Consider the following 15,473-nt stretch of genomic DNA (forward strand, 5'->3'; position numbering starts at 1 on the left):
TGAATGATCCATGATACATAATGATATTTAACTAGATAATTGAAGATGATAATGAGGATGAAATGAATGAAATAAATGAAATGAATGTAATGAATGTAATGAATGTAATGAATGAAATTTAACTAGATAATTGAAGATGATATTGAGGATGAAATGAATGATTAATGATACAAAATGATATTGAACTAGGTAATTGAAGATGATATTAAGGGGGATGCACAGTGAGAAAACATAGATTTAGGTCAAAAATATCGATATTTTAAAATTAATTGATTTTAATAGTTTAAAATGTCTAGAATACGAATTCCCTATCAGAATACTAAAAAAAATACGTTTTATACATCAATTTTGTATTTTAAATGTAGATATATAAGCAAAATTTTGATGTTTTGGTGAAAAATCAACATTTTGTAAGCTATAGTTGATAAGCTAATGTACGCTCTCATCCCTAACAGATGGTATCGATACAAAGGTCTACTTTTCTAGTTCCGATTATGTGCATGGTTTCTCATTCTATAAATAAATAGTACTGCAATGAACTTTCAAAATACGTCACTACCTCTTTTTTTCCCCTATATCCTCATATACACACCCACAAAGCCATATTTACGCATGCGCACCATCAAAGCTTCTATAGTTACTGTAATTACACGCATGCGCACTGAAAAAGCTTCCGTAACTACAAAGTATGCACGCATGCGCACATGACGTGAACCGGTCCTTCTGTAAACTTCCATCACATCAACAATCGATTCATTATTGAAACTCAGAAATGCCAACAAAAGGTTATATGTTTGGAAAGAAAAAACGTTACTGTAAGCCCAGAGGACGACATGCTTCAAAGACAAATGCACAATTACAAAGGTAAGTCTAGATCTAGAGTTTGCTTTTTTTTTTATTTACTAGACAAGCGTGTGCTGACACATAAAATAATGACTATGAAACCTTGGCTCTTTGAGTTCGACAACGTGTTTATCCAATGAATCACATCTAGATCTAGAATCTAGATTCTATAGACATTAAATAAATATCATGAAAATGATTGCAAACATAGAGATCTATCCTTTTATAGATCTAGTCTATATTAGGAGCATAGATCACATTAGAACTAGATAATCTCTAGAGATTAGATTATCTGATTATCGTGTATGATGATGTATTGAACAGTATTGTAGGACTTCAACTTCAACTCAAGTCTTGGTCTTAGTTGTTTTTTTTTAGATCTAGTACATATTGTCATATATAGATCTATATTACATGTAACATGTCTCTATACATTCTTTACTTTTTATTATTAATACAATATATGATTTCTAAAATGCATTATAAAATTTAAAATAATCTTCATGTTGTGATAGATGTGACGTGTACTTTCATACTATTGAATTTTTTTTTAAAGACCCTCTAATTTATTTTTTATTTGTTTGCAGCTCTGTTTTGGATACAGCTGGATCTGAAGCAGCAACAACACAGCCTGCAAGTGCAGCTGAGCGAAAAATATCCCTAACTGCAGTTACTAACGCTGATAACACCAATAAGAGGCTGCCTGAAGATTTCATATACGTCATGATGAATTCAATGCAATTGACCACAATGGTCTCCTTGTTGTGCTGTCCACATTGCTTTGACAACAAATTAACTATGTGCATCACACAATCAAAAGGCATGGCTCATTTGATTAAAATCAAATGCCTAAATTGTGAAACATATTTGTGGTCCGACTGGACCTCAAAAAAAAGTAATGATGTTCATCTGGATATTAATGTCCGCGCTGTCGCTGCATTAAAAGAATCTGGAATCTCGCATTCTAAATTTGATAGGTTTTGTGGACTTATGAGTATGCCCTGCATGCACAGAAATACTTATAACAATCTAGCTAACATAGTCAATACCGCTATAATTGAAGCTGGTGAAGAATGTATGATTAGGGCATCTGCTGTTGTGCATGGAAGAAACATTTCACAACCTCTAACTACAGATGAAAGAATAAGTTCAACAGGCTGTCCTGTTATTACAGTTTCTTTCGATGGGACTTGGCATAAAAGGGGCCACTCATCTCATTCAGGAATTGGCACAGTTATTGATTTTGATACTGGACTCGTCATCGACACCGAAGTCCTATCAAATTATTGCCATGTTTGTGATTCAAACTCTGCAGAACTAAACTTTGATGCCTCTAAGCATATGTGTCAAAAAAACTTCAGTGGCTCAGCAAATGCAATGGAGGCCGCAGCAGCATCCAAAATCTTTTCGCGCTCTGTGGCATCCAGAAAACTTGTTTATGGCACGATGCTGTGTGATGGCGATAGTAAATCGCATTCATCTGCCATTACCAACTCAGGATATGATGTAGAAATCTTAAAAGAGGACTGCATTAACCACATCTCAAAAAGAATGTTTAATGCTTTGAACAATTTAAAAATGTCTAACAAAAAAGAACTAAATTATAGGCTTACAAAGCCAAAAATTGAAAAAATTACAAATTACTATTCCAAAGCTCTGCGCCAAAATGCTCCCGACATTCAAAAAATGAAGCTGGCTGTTATGGGCTCATTTTTTCATATGATGAGCTCAGACCTAGATCATAACCACAGGTTGTGTCCTGATGGCGCTACATCTTGGTGTCACTTTAAGAGATCAGAGGCACTAAAACAGCCATATAAAAAACACAACCAGACCATCACATCAGAAATAGGTAAACTGTTATTTCCTATAATGAAAAGACTAACAGACACAGATCTGTTAAAAAGATGTTCTAGAATGGGAACACAAAACGCCAATGAATCTTTTCATTCCCTCATTTGGCAAAGATGCCCCAAAACAGAATTCGCAACATTAAAAACGGTAAGGGCTGCGACATACCTTGCTGTTTTAGCCTTCAATAATGGACCTGTTGGCATCAGATCAGTTTTTGACATATTAGGCATTCCCTGGACACTAAAGAACATTTCTTCTAGTGAGAAAAAGCAAAATGTCAAACTACAGCTTGTTAGAAAAAGAAAATCAATCGCATTAGTGTCCAGGAGAAAAAACTTGAAAAAACGAAGAATTGAGCATGAGCACCGGGCAGAGGTTCTAGAAGGTCCAACCTATCAATCAGGCCATTTTAATGAATAGTTTTTTGTTTTTTTTATTATCTATTATGTTGTTTTATGTAAATATTCCCTTTTTTTTCATTTTTATGGTTACAATAAATATTTTATATCATTTTAAAAACTTTAAATGCGTTTTTCTCAAAATGTATTTTTAGGTGCATGTTGTCCACAAGAATCTCAAAATCTTTAGTTCTGTATAAGTTAGACTAATAATTTTTCACATGTAGTTTATTGATAGTATATCATAGGTAATAGGCTGCAAAAATTTTCAATATGTATAATAAATTTCATAAAAAAATAAAAATAATGATGTGACCTCAGATGAAAAATGGGGTCGGAAAAAAATAAAAATTTTAAAAATTCATAAAAATTAAACCAGTAATAATTTTCAAAACAAAATTAGCCAGTTACCTATGGGATTCAAATATCTATCAGGTGCAATCAAAAAATTAAAAAAATTTTGAGTACTTTAGAATATTTTAAGAATTTTGTAAACATTGTTTATTTTCAAGATGGCCGCCATTTCCATAGCAACCCAAAAGGCTACACTCATAAAATGTGTATGGTTACTCATGTCTCTATATGTTCTATCAAGTCATGCATAAAGCTTTTCTATTTATCTGTAAATTACAAAAATTGAAATTTCATTGTGCATCCCCCTTAAAGATGAAATGAATGATCCATGATACATAATGATATTTAACTAGATAATTGAAGATGATATTAAGGATGAAATGAATAATTAATGATACAAAGTGATATTGAACTAGATAATTGAAGATGATAATGAGGATGAAATGAATAAAATAAATGAAATAAATGAAATGGATGAAATGAATGAAATTGAACTAGATAATTGAAGATGATAATGAGGATGAAATGAATGATTAATGATACAAAATGATATTGAACTAGGTAATTTAAGATGATATTGAGAATGAAATGAATGATTAATGATACAAAATGATATTGAACTAGGTAATTGAAGATATTACAGATGAAATGAATGATTAATTATACAAAATGATATTGAACTAGATAATTGAAGATGATAATGAGGATGAAATGAATAAAATAAATGAAATAAATGAAATGGATGAAATGAATGAAATTGAACTAGATAATTGAAGATGATAATGAAGATAAAATGAATGATTAATGATACAAAATGATATTGAACTAGGTAATTGAAGTTGATATTGAGAATGAAATGGATGATTAATGATACAAAGTGATATTGAACTAGATAATTGAAGATGATAATGAGGATGAAATGAATAAAATGAATGAAATGAATGAAATTGAACTAGATAATTGAAGATGATAATGAAGATAAAATGAATGATTAATGATACAAAATGATATTGAACTAGATAATTGAAGATGATAATGAGGATGAAATGAATTAAATGAATGATTAATGATACAAAATGATATTGAACTAGGTAATTGAAGATGATATTAAGGATGAAATGAATGATCCATGATACAAAATGATATTGAACTAGATAAGTGAAGATGATATTAAGGAAGAAATGAATGATCCATAATACAAAATGATATTAAACTAGATAATTGAAGATGACATTTAGGATGAAATAAATTATTCATGATACAAAATGATATTGAACTAGGTAATTGAAGATGATATTAAGGAAGAAATGAATGATCCATAATACAAAATGATATTGAACTAGATAATTGAAAATGATAATGAGAACGAAATGTAACTAAATTAGCAAAATGAAAACTATATGAAAATGGTGATACTGATGATACAAATTGATATCAATGAAATCCAATTAAATGAATGAAATGAAAGATTAATGATACAAAGTGATATTGAACTAGATAATTGAAGATGATAATGAGGATGAAATGAATGATCCATAATACAAAATGATATTAAACTAGATAATTGAAGATGATAATGAGGATGAAATGAATGATTAATGATACAAAATGATATTAAACTAGTTAATTAAGATGATATTGAGGATGAAATAAATGATCCATGATACAAAATGATATTGAACTAGATAATTGAAGATGATAATGAGGATGAAATGAATGAAATGAATGAAATGAATGAAATGAATGAAATGAATGAAATGAATGAAATTAAACTAGGTAATTGAAGATGATAATGAGGATAAAATGAATGATTAATGATACAAAATGATATTGAACTAAGTAATTGAAGATGATATTGAGGATGAAATGAATGATCTATGATATAAAATGATATTGAACTAGATAATTGAAGATGATATTGAGGATGAAATGAATGATTAATGATACAAAATGATATTGAACTAGATAATTGAAGATGATAATGAGGATGAAATGAATGATTAATGATACAAAATGATATTGAACTAGGTAATTGAAGATGATATTAATGATAAAATGAATGATCCATGATACATAATGATATTTAACTAGATAATTGAAGATGATAATGAGGATGAAATGAATGAAATGAATGAAATGAATGAAATGAATGAAATGAATGAAATGAATGAAATGAATGAAATTGAACTAGGTAATTGAAGATGATAATGAGGATGAAATGAATGATTAATGATACAAAATGATATTGAACTAGGTAATTGAAGATGATATTAAAGATGAAATGAATGATCCATGATACATAATGATATTTAACTAGATAATTGAAGATGATATTGAGGATGAAATGAATAATTAATGATACAAAGTGATATTGAACTAGATAATTGAAGATGATAATGAGGATGAAATGAATAAAATAAATGAAATAAATGAAATGGATGAAATGAATGAAATTGAACTAGATAATTGAAGATGATAATGAGGATGAAATGAATGATTAATGATACAAAATGATATTGAACTAGGTAATTTAAGATGATATTGAGAATGAAATGAATGATTAATGATACAAAATGATATTGAACTAGGTAATTGAAGATATTACAGATGAAATGAATGATTAATTATACAAAATGATATTGAACTAGATAATTGAAGATGATAATGAGGATGAAATGAATAAAATAAATGAAATAAATGAAATGGATGAAATGAATGAAATTGAACTAGATAATTGAAGATGATAATGAAGATAAAATGAATGATTAATGATACAAAATGATATTGAACTAGGTAATTGAAGTTGATATTGAGAATGAAATGGATGATTAATGATACAAAGTGATATTGAACTAGATAATTGAAGATGATAATGAGGATGAAATGAATAAAATGAATGAAATGAATGAAATTGAACTAGATAATTGAAGATGATAATGAAGATAAAATGAATGATTAATGATACAAAATGATATTGAACTAGATAATTGAAAATGATAATGAGGATGAAATGAATTAAATGAATGATTAATGATACAAAATGATATTGAACTAGGTAATTGAAGATGATATTAAGGATGAAATGAATGATCCATGATACAAAATGATATTGAACTAGATAAGTGAAGATGATATTAAGGAAGAAATGAATGATCCATAATACAAAATGATATTAAACTAGATAATTGAAGATGACATTTAGGATGAAATAAATTATTCATGATACAAAATGATATTGAACTAGGTAATTGAAGATGATATTAAGGAAGAAATGAATGATCCATAATACAAAATGATATTGAACTAGATAATTGAAGATGACATTTAGGATGAAATGAATGATTCATGATACAAAATGATATTGAACTAGATAATTGAAGATGATAATGAGGATGAAATGAATGAAATGAATGAAATGAATGAAATGAATGAAATGAATGAAATAAATGAAATGAATGAAATGAATGAAATAGATTAAATGAATGAAATGAATGATATTGAACTAGATAATTGAAGATGATAATGAGGATGAAATGAATGATTAATGATACAAATGATACAAAATGATATTAAACTAGGTAATTGAAGATGATAATGAGGATGAAATGAATGATTAATGATACAAAATGATTTTGAACTAGGTAATTGAAGATGATATTGAAGATAAAATGAATGATACAAGATCATATTGAACTAGATAATTGAAGATGATAATGAGGATGAAATGAATGATAAATGATACAAAATGATATTGAACTAGATAATTGAAAATGATAATGAGAACGAAATGTAACTAAATTAGCAAAATGAAAACTATATGAAAATGGTGATACTGATGATACAAATTGATATCAATGAAATCCAATTAAATGAATGAAATGAAAGATTAATGATACAAAGTGATATTGAACTAGATAATTGAAGATGATAATGAGGATGAAATGAATGATCCATAATACAAAATGATATTAAACTAGATAATTGAAGATGATAATGAGGATGAAATGAATGATTAATGATACAAAATGATATTAAACTAGTTAATTAAGATGATATTGAGGATGAAATAAATGATCCATGATACAAAATGATATTGAACTAGATAATTGAAGATGATAATGAGGATGAAATGAATGAAATGAATGAAATGAATGAAATGAATGAAATGAATGAAATTAAACTAGGTAATTGAAGATGATAATGAGGATAAAATGAATGATTAATGATACAAAATGATATTGAACTAAGTAATTGAAGATGATATTGAGGATGAAATGAATGATCTATGATATAAAATGATATTGAACTAGATAATTGAAGATGATATTGAGGATGAAATGAATGATTAATGATACAAGGTGATATTGAACTAGATAATTGAAGATGATAATGAGGATGAAATGAATAAAATGAATGAAATGAATGAAATTGAACTAGATAATTGAAGATGATAATGAGGATGAAATGAATGATTAATGATACAAAATGATATTGATCTAGGTAAATGAAGATGATATTGAGAATGAAATGAATGATTAATGATACAAAATGATATTGAACTAGATAATTGAAGATGATAATGAGGATGAAATGAATTAAATGAATGAAATGAATAATACAAAATGATATTGAACTAGGTAATTGAAGATAATAATGAGGATGAAATGAATTAAATGAATGATTAATGATAGAAAATGATATTGAACTAGGTAACTGAAGATGATATTAAGGATGAAATGAATGATCCATGATACAAAATGATATTGAACTAGATAATTGAAGATGATATTGAGGATGAAATGAATGATTAATGATACAAAATGATATTGAACTAGGTAATTGAAGATGTAATGAGGATGAAATGAATTAAATGAATGATTAATGATACAAAATGGTATTGAACTAAATATTTGAAGATGATATTGAGGATGCAAAATAAAAACTGTATAAAAATGGAGATAATGATGGTGAAATCTAAGTGAATTAAATGAAAGAAATATATAAAGTGATGATGATAATTAAATAAATGAATATTTTAAGATGATACCACAATAAAATCTAACCAAATGAGTAAACTGAATGAATTCAATGAATGAATATTGATAACAACAATGATATCAAACAAAATGAAGAAGATGAATGTATGATGATACAACATGAAAATAATGATGGTATCTACCTAAATGAGCTGAATGAATACATTTTTTTTTGTTTCTCTTTTTTTTTTCTGTTTTTTTTTAATAACAAATTAAACATGAAAGAGAAAACTAAATTTCTCCAAAGACTCAATTCAAAACATTACTAACAAAGTAAAATAATGTAAACTTGACATTACTAATGTAAAATGAAGATTACATATCAGTAGAAACATCTACGATATCTAACAAAATGAATTTTTAACAAGAACACAGGATAATGATAATGTCATTCTGGCAATACAAAACTAAAATGAATAATAAAAATTTACTAATTTCTAGATGATTGAACTAAATGGTGAATGAAAATATAAAATTATGATGCCAATTGAAATAAATATTTCAAAATGATGATGAATAATGGATGAATAAAGCAAATGAAAATTTCAATATGAAAATGATGACATCTAACTAAATGAATAAGATAAGACAATGTAACTACATGACTAAAATGAAATATTTCAAAATGTTTATGCTGATGAGTATCTATTAAGAGCTCATTGGTTAGTTCTATCTTTCCACACATTCAAGTTTCATTTAGCTGTTACTGTTTAAAATTTGAGGAGATTATTACAAAATAAGGGGTATGATTTGTTGAGTCTGTTGGCTGAAATAGTTTGTATTTATGCATTGCTAAAGAGAATAATTGGTGTTTGTATGTCACAGTATGTGTTTTAAGTGTGTATAATGTATGTATGTGTTTGTGTGTGTTATAAGTGTGTATAATGTATGTATATGTGTGTATTGCATAAATGTATGTATATGTGTGTATTGCATAAATGTATGTATATGTGTGTATTGCATTCACATTTTAAAGAAAAAAAAAACAAGATTCATACAGTAATTCTGAAAGGAATCAAAGAAAGCTGGAAACAAGGGAGATAATACTGTGTAAATGTGTATGTTGTCACATTTTAGCCTACTTCCCCTAAGCAAGGGAGTTGATATTGTAATAGTGTGTGTTGCAGGTTACTGTATATTGTGTGTTGCAGGTTACTGTATATTGTGTGTTGCAGGTTACTGTATATTGTGTGTTGCAGGTTACTGTATATTGTGTGTTGCAGGTTACTGTATATTGTGTGTTGCAGGTTACTGTATATTGTGTGTTGCAGGTTACTGTATATTGTGTGTTGCAGGTTACTGTATATTGTGTGTTGCAGGTTACTGTATATTGTGTGTTGCAGGTTACTGTATATTGTGTGTTGCAGGTTACTGTATATTGTGTGTTGCAGGTTACTGTATATTGTGTGTTGCAGGTTACTGTATATTGTGTGTTGCAGGTTACTGTATATTGTGTGTTGCAGGTTACTGTATATTGTGTGTTGCAGGTTACTGTATATTGTGTGTTGCAGGTTACTGTATATTGTGTGTTGCAGGTTACTGTATATTGTGTGTTGCAGGTTACTGTATATTGTGTGTTGCAGGTTACTGTATATTGTGTGTTGCAGGTTACTGTATATTGTGTGTTGCAGGTTACTGTATATTGTGTGTTGCAGGTTACTGTATATTGTGTGTTGCAGGTTACTGTAGAAATACATTTCAATTAGGAATTGTTAATTGTAAATGCAAGAGCTACTAGTATCACTGACCTGAAATCAGAGAAAAGAGGGATAGTCAAAGTGTTTTCCTTACATAAAATAAAAAAATGCATATAACTATTTGAACAGGTACAACTGTTACATCTTAAATGTCAGGTAGGTTTTATTATTCTCATGAAGTTTCTAGACAACTCCATATAAGACAACCTTGCAGATATCTTTAAAAATTTGAGAAATTTTAAGATATTAGTCAGGATGAAGATCAGTTAATACAGGATTTTATTGTGAAATTCAACACCAAATTTTTAGACCATGTGAAGATGAGCAACAGATATTTTGGTTGTTACGTTAGATATGGTTATGGTGGAATTTCATTTTTGAGGTGAAGGACAAGTAAAGGCAGAGGTCATGCGGCACAGTGTGCTTCTTTTTGAGATTACAGATCTTAGTTTAATGAAGTATGAAGAAAATATATATCCAGCTAGTCTAGATGGACATTTTGTAACATATATATCTTGTGGGGCAGACCATAAGAACTCCCTCTATACTGTCCATACCAGCTTTTGCAAAGACATTTCTGTTTGTAGTGTGGTCTTGCCACCGTCCATCATGGAGTGCAAACATCTTTAGTAAAAGCATTCAAGTAGTCTTAGTTGCTTTCTGTATAGTACCCATGTCTCAGATCCATATATAAGGGTTGAGAGATCACAGTCCCATATCCCATATGGGAGGTGAACGTATGCCAAAGGCAGTCTTTTTTGGTGAACTTAAAGGTGGTCGATGTAACAGAGATGCCCCACGGAAATGCTTGAAAGACCAGCTTAGGCACCAACTTGCCTTAGCTGACATAGAAGAGAGCACCTGGCTGCATACAGCCTCAGCACAAGGAGGTCACTCACAAAGACCGCGGGATTCACATTTGAGACAAAAACACAATCCGCTGCCAAGGACAGACGCAGACAGCAAAATAAATCTTAATCGACGACGCGCAGACAATGGTTATGCTTGCCCTGGATGTGGCAAAATATGTAGGTCACAGCTGGAGCTATGTAGCCATGGGAAATACTACATTCCTCATTATATTTGGACTCGAAGACAAGCCTTATTATTAATATCTTGTGGGGCATAGTGGCTGAGGTGACTTAGTTAAATCCTGACAAAGATTGAGATTTTATTAGAGATTTTTAGGACACCCTTAAGTCTACCCAACTCTATGGGTACCTGACTGATTTTGGGTAAGTAAAGGTGTTTAGTGATTATGCCGCCATAACCATTCACCATAGAAATAGATGAGCTTAACATCATCAGCCCCATAGATCACAAGGTGTGAATTTGATTTTGATTTTAGGCACATCAGCACAATTAAGGCCATGTCGTGCCTGCAGTCCCTTAAGGACTACTCTCTCTCTACATATCAAGGGCTAAATTCTATACAGTTAAATCATTAAAATCAAGGTCTATTCCCAGTTAAAATAGTAAAGGTAGTAAAAATTTTATAATTTGGTAAAAATCTAATGTAAATAGTACATGTTCACAAATTCATAAATCAGATCTTCGTAGACAACACCACTTTCCGGAAAAAGCCCAGTACCTTCCCAGGGTCGACATTGTCGAATAATGTTTTTAAGTTAGTGGCTCTAAAATATTTCTACCTGACATCCTGGTATCTGGGGCAGTCAATGAGGATATGTTCCATGGTGAGGCGAGAGTCACAGTACTCACAAAGTGGGGGCTCCTCTTTCTTCAGCACAAAAGAGTGCATGATGTAGGTGTGGCCAATCCTAAGGTGTGAAGGGTTACCTTTAATTTACTATATTGTGGGAAAATGTCAATGGTCAATGTTGTAGAACAAGAATAGGAAACTTATCTGCTCACTGAAAACAATGAAAATATTTTATGCCTTGGTTTTGAGGCTTTTAATTGTGCTGTATCAGGCAGTCTTTTTTGGTGAGCTAAAAGGTGGTCAATGTAACAGAGGTGCACCACAGAAAGGCTTCAAAGACCAGCTTAGGGACCAACTTGCCTTAGCTGACAGAGAAGAGACACCTGGCTGCAAGTGGCCTTGGCACAAGACAGCTGGAGGTCACTCACAATGACCGCGGGATACTCATTTGAGACCAAAACAAAATGCGCTGCCAAGGGCAGATGCAGACAGCTAAAAAAATCAAAATCTTAATCGACGACCGGCAGACAATGGTTATGCTTGCACTGAGTGTGGCAAAATATATAGGTCACAGCTTTGGCTGCATAGCCACAGGAAATATGGCATTCCTTATTAATCAAGCGTTATTATTATTATCATTTATGCAAAGGATTGGTTGGAGACATTGTTGGGTTAGTTGGTTGAAAAAGACAGGTTACATAGAAGGACATGTACAGGGTATTTAAGTTTGGTGGTGGGATGAATGGTGAATTATCTTATCTTATATAATACAGACATTACTTCAAAAAAGAAGAAAATTTTATGTACCTGTCAGAATAACTAGATAAAAAGTTAAGCTTGTAAACTGATGTAGGTGAATTAGAAATACTTTTGTTATTGTATGGATCTGTTATGAAAACATCTGGATTATAAATGGACTAAGAGAAAAAAAAGCGATTGTATTTCAGAAAAATAAAGAGATTGTATTTCAGAAAAATAAAGATGTATTGTCTTACATCAATTTTAAAAGCACTTTGTCTGATATACGTAACAAATGAAGGAGGCTCCTCTTCCTGACACAAGGCATGGTCACAGCAGTCTCTTTAACTTTATTACAGCCAGAAGGACAGTAAGAAATAAAGGGGTGGGGCTCTGGAACTCCATCATTGGGGACAGTTAGGTTTAGGGTTTAAGATCTGGTAGGGTTAAATATTGTGCTTTACAGTAATTGTCTTATATCATATTTAATTTTTATTAAGTTTAATTTGTAATATTGTCATATAATAATCACTTTATATTGTTTTTTTTGTTTTTTTTTTAAATCATCTTATGACATTATACTTGTTACTTAGTACTTCATTGAGAATTTAGTTTAAGACAAATTTTTATGTTTTGTATTAAATGTATCATATTATCATTATTTATAAACAAAGCAGCATATGGTTGAAAATTTCTAGAAAGTACAACTAACAGAATCAACTAACAATATAAATTATAAATTTAAGAAATTCAGTGTAATGTATGAGACCCATGCAACACTTTAATGCATAGGATGGTCATGTGGTATGTGCTTTGGATTGGGTTAATCCCCAGTCATCATGTGGGATATCTGAACTGGGATATAATAATCTTTAAATCTGCTCACTGTTGATCCCCAGTCATTCTGTGGGAAGTTTGGACTGGGATGTAATAATCTTCAAATCTGAAGGAACATCTGAAAACAAACTAAAAACTAAGGGAAATAATAAAAGTGAATACATGACCTGATCTGGTCCTCTTCAACTACTGTCTTTACAGCAAGCAGACATCAGAACTCAGAAGCAGACATCAGAACTCAGAAGCAGACATCAGAACTCTTGATCCTTAGATCACACCAGTCTTGCGTGTCACGCAAAATAAAAAATTAAAACAATGTCATTGAGCTGCAGTATTATTTTCATCATCTTAGTTTTAATTACAAAGCAAATTGCAATTTTTACTAATAATTGTCTCAAATAATTGTTTATCCTTATATTCATGTGTAAAACACAACACTAAAAAAAAATATCTCCTATATAGAGTATAAGTGCTTTTATTTTTTTGTTATTAACACAAAATTTCAATTGTTTCAAAAACGACTTTTATCAAATTATTTTTTCAACATCTCTCATTTCTTTCCTTTTGAACACTTTTGAGCTATTGCATTTTGCCTACATTAAAATGTATCAGTTATAAACTCTTGGCTGTCTATATGCTATTTTGGCATTAAACCCCTTTTTTCTTGTGCCAACCCAAATGCAACTATTTGCTTTCTAAGGCTCAACCTTGTGTGACTTTAAGTATCACTTTCATTCGTGTATTGTTTTGTAGTTAAAAAATTTTTTTTTGTTTTTATAAAATGTCTACACCAGCATTATTTTTATGCACTTGAAATTGAAAACCACTGTTTTCTAAAAGAAACTGATCCTTTTGTGCTTCTGAACATTGTTTTTTTTGCCTTTGACAAGTGTGAAAAATACTATGCCACTTAATATTATTTCATTGGCCAATAAGTGTAATTTCTAGTTTGAAAAAGTCATGTCTAACTCTGTAGCAAAGAGAGTTAACTTTTAAAATAAATAAAATACTATTTAACAAAAATGGAACAATATGCCTAGTTTTCAAAACTATATACTTGCAATACATTTAGAGCAGTTTTTTAAACTCTCAATTTCTATAGGTGATCCATTAGACTACATTTCAATTATTGTTTTTAAAAAAATAACAGCTATATACTTCCAATTTTCACCACAAAAGGATTAACTAAGTGTATCTTCTAGTTCTGAATGAAACCTAAATTATCCATAAGTATGTTTTAAAAATGTGTTGGTATTTTTCTATCACAATGTAACTTATTAAAAGTTAACCTATCACAATAATAGCTAAAGTGTAATTAAAAATATTACCTGATGTAGATCGATGACAGCTACTGTTTCTATATCAACCACACAGTTCAGCAGAAGTCAGAAATCTTGATCACAAAAAATGATTTCAAAAAACAACAAAACAAAATACATTTGCAATAGAATCAAATATTTAGTAGTAACTCAAACATTGTTAATTCTGAAACTATAATTTTAGTAATAACAAAAGCAAAAATCTGACCTGATGTAGATCTCTTGTAGTTACCATCACCACATCAAATGCTCAAGTTAGCAAATGTCATTGATATTGTATCAAATTTATATCCAATACACATGTAATTCTTAGCCTGAAAATTAAAAGAGTGAAAAGACTAATTAATTAATTAAATTTAATATTATATTTGTGTGTAATAGTAATACATTTATGAAAATGAATCTTATGTCCTTTCTGAATTGAATAGGATGGCAAAAAGAGAAAAGTATTAACATTAACTTATGTAGGTCTGTTCTATATTAATAAATCAGGATTAAAAATGATATTCATTTCTTTCATTTTTTCCAGCAAAATATCACATTATTTTATTTTGTGTCAGAATGACTTTTGAAATAGAAAGCACTATTGGAGAATGTATCCAATCAAACATAGCCTTCAAACTTCAACCAAGACCATGCCTGAGTGAAGAAATGAAGATGGGACTATAGTACAGAACTGAGCTAGAGACTATCCATTATCCTTTGATGTTTAGATTTTAGATTTTATCTGCAAA

The 15,473-nt window shown here is 29.9% G+C and overlaps 1 protein-coding gene across 1 annotated transcript; it reads left to right on the forward strand.

Annotated features, from left to right (window-relative positions):
- Nucleotides 1-210: 210 nt before the first annotated feature.
- Nucleotides 211-3,223, forward strand: LOC129928314 (uncharacterized). The gene is made up of 2 exons (XM_056042161.1): nt 211-864; nt 1,431-3,223. The coding sequence occupies exons 1-2, from the start codon at nt 773-775 to the stop codon at nt 3,115-3,117; spliced, it is 1,779 nt and encodes a 592-aa protein (XP_055898136.1). The 5' UTR covers nt 211-772; the 3' UTR covers nt 3,118-3,223.
- Nucleotides 3,224-15,473: the final 12,250 nt, after the last annotated feature.

The sequence above is a fragment of the Biomphalaria glabrata genome, chromosome 9 (genome assembly GCF_947242115.1).
Source record: "Biomphalaria glabrata chromosome 9, xgBioGlab47.1, whole genome shotgun sequence".
NCBI classification, from domain to species: Eukaryota; Metazoa; Mollusca; class Gastropoda; family Planorbidae; genus Biomphalaria; species Biomphalaria glabrata.

What these genes read in the sequence shown, in the direction of transcription:
- LOC129928314 (XM_056042161.1), top strand. Translation starts at nt 773, where the DNA reads ATGCCAACAAAAGGTTATATGTTTGGAAAGAAAAAACGTTACTGTAAG. An exon ending in ACAAATGCACAATTACAAAG is followed by an intron (nt 865 to 1,430) that starts GTAAGTCTAGAT and finishes ATTTGTTTGCAG; the next exon opens with CTCTGTTTTGGATACAGCTG.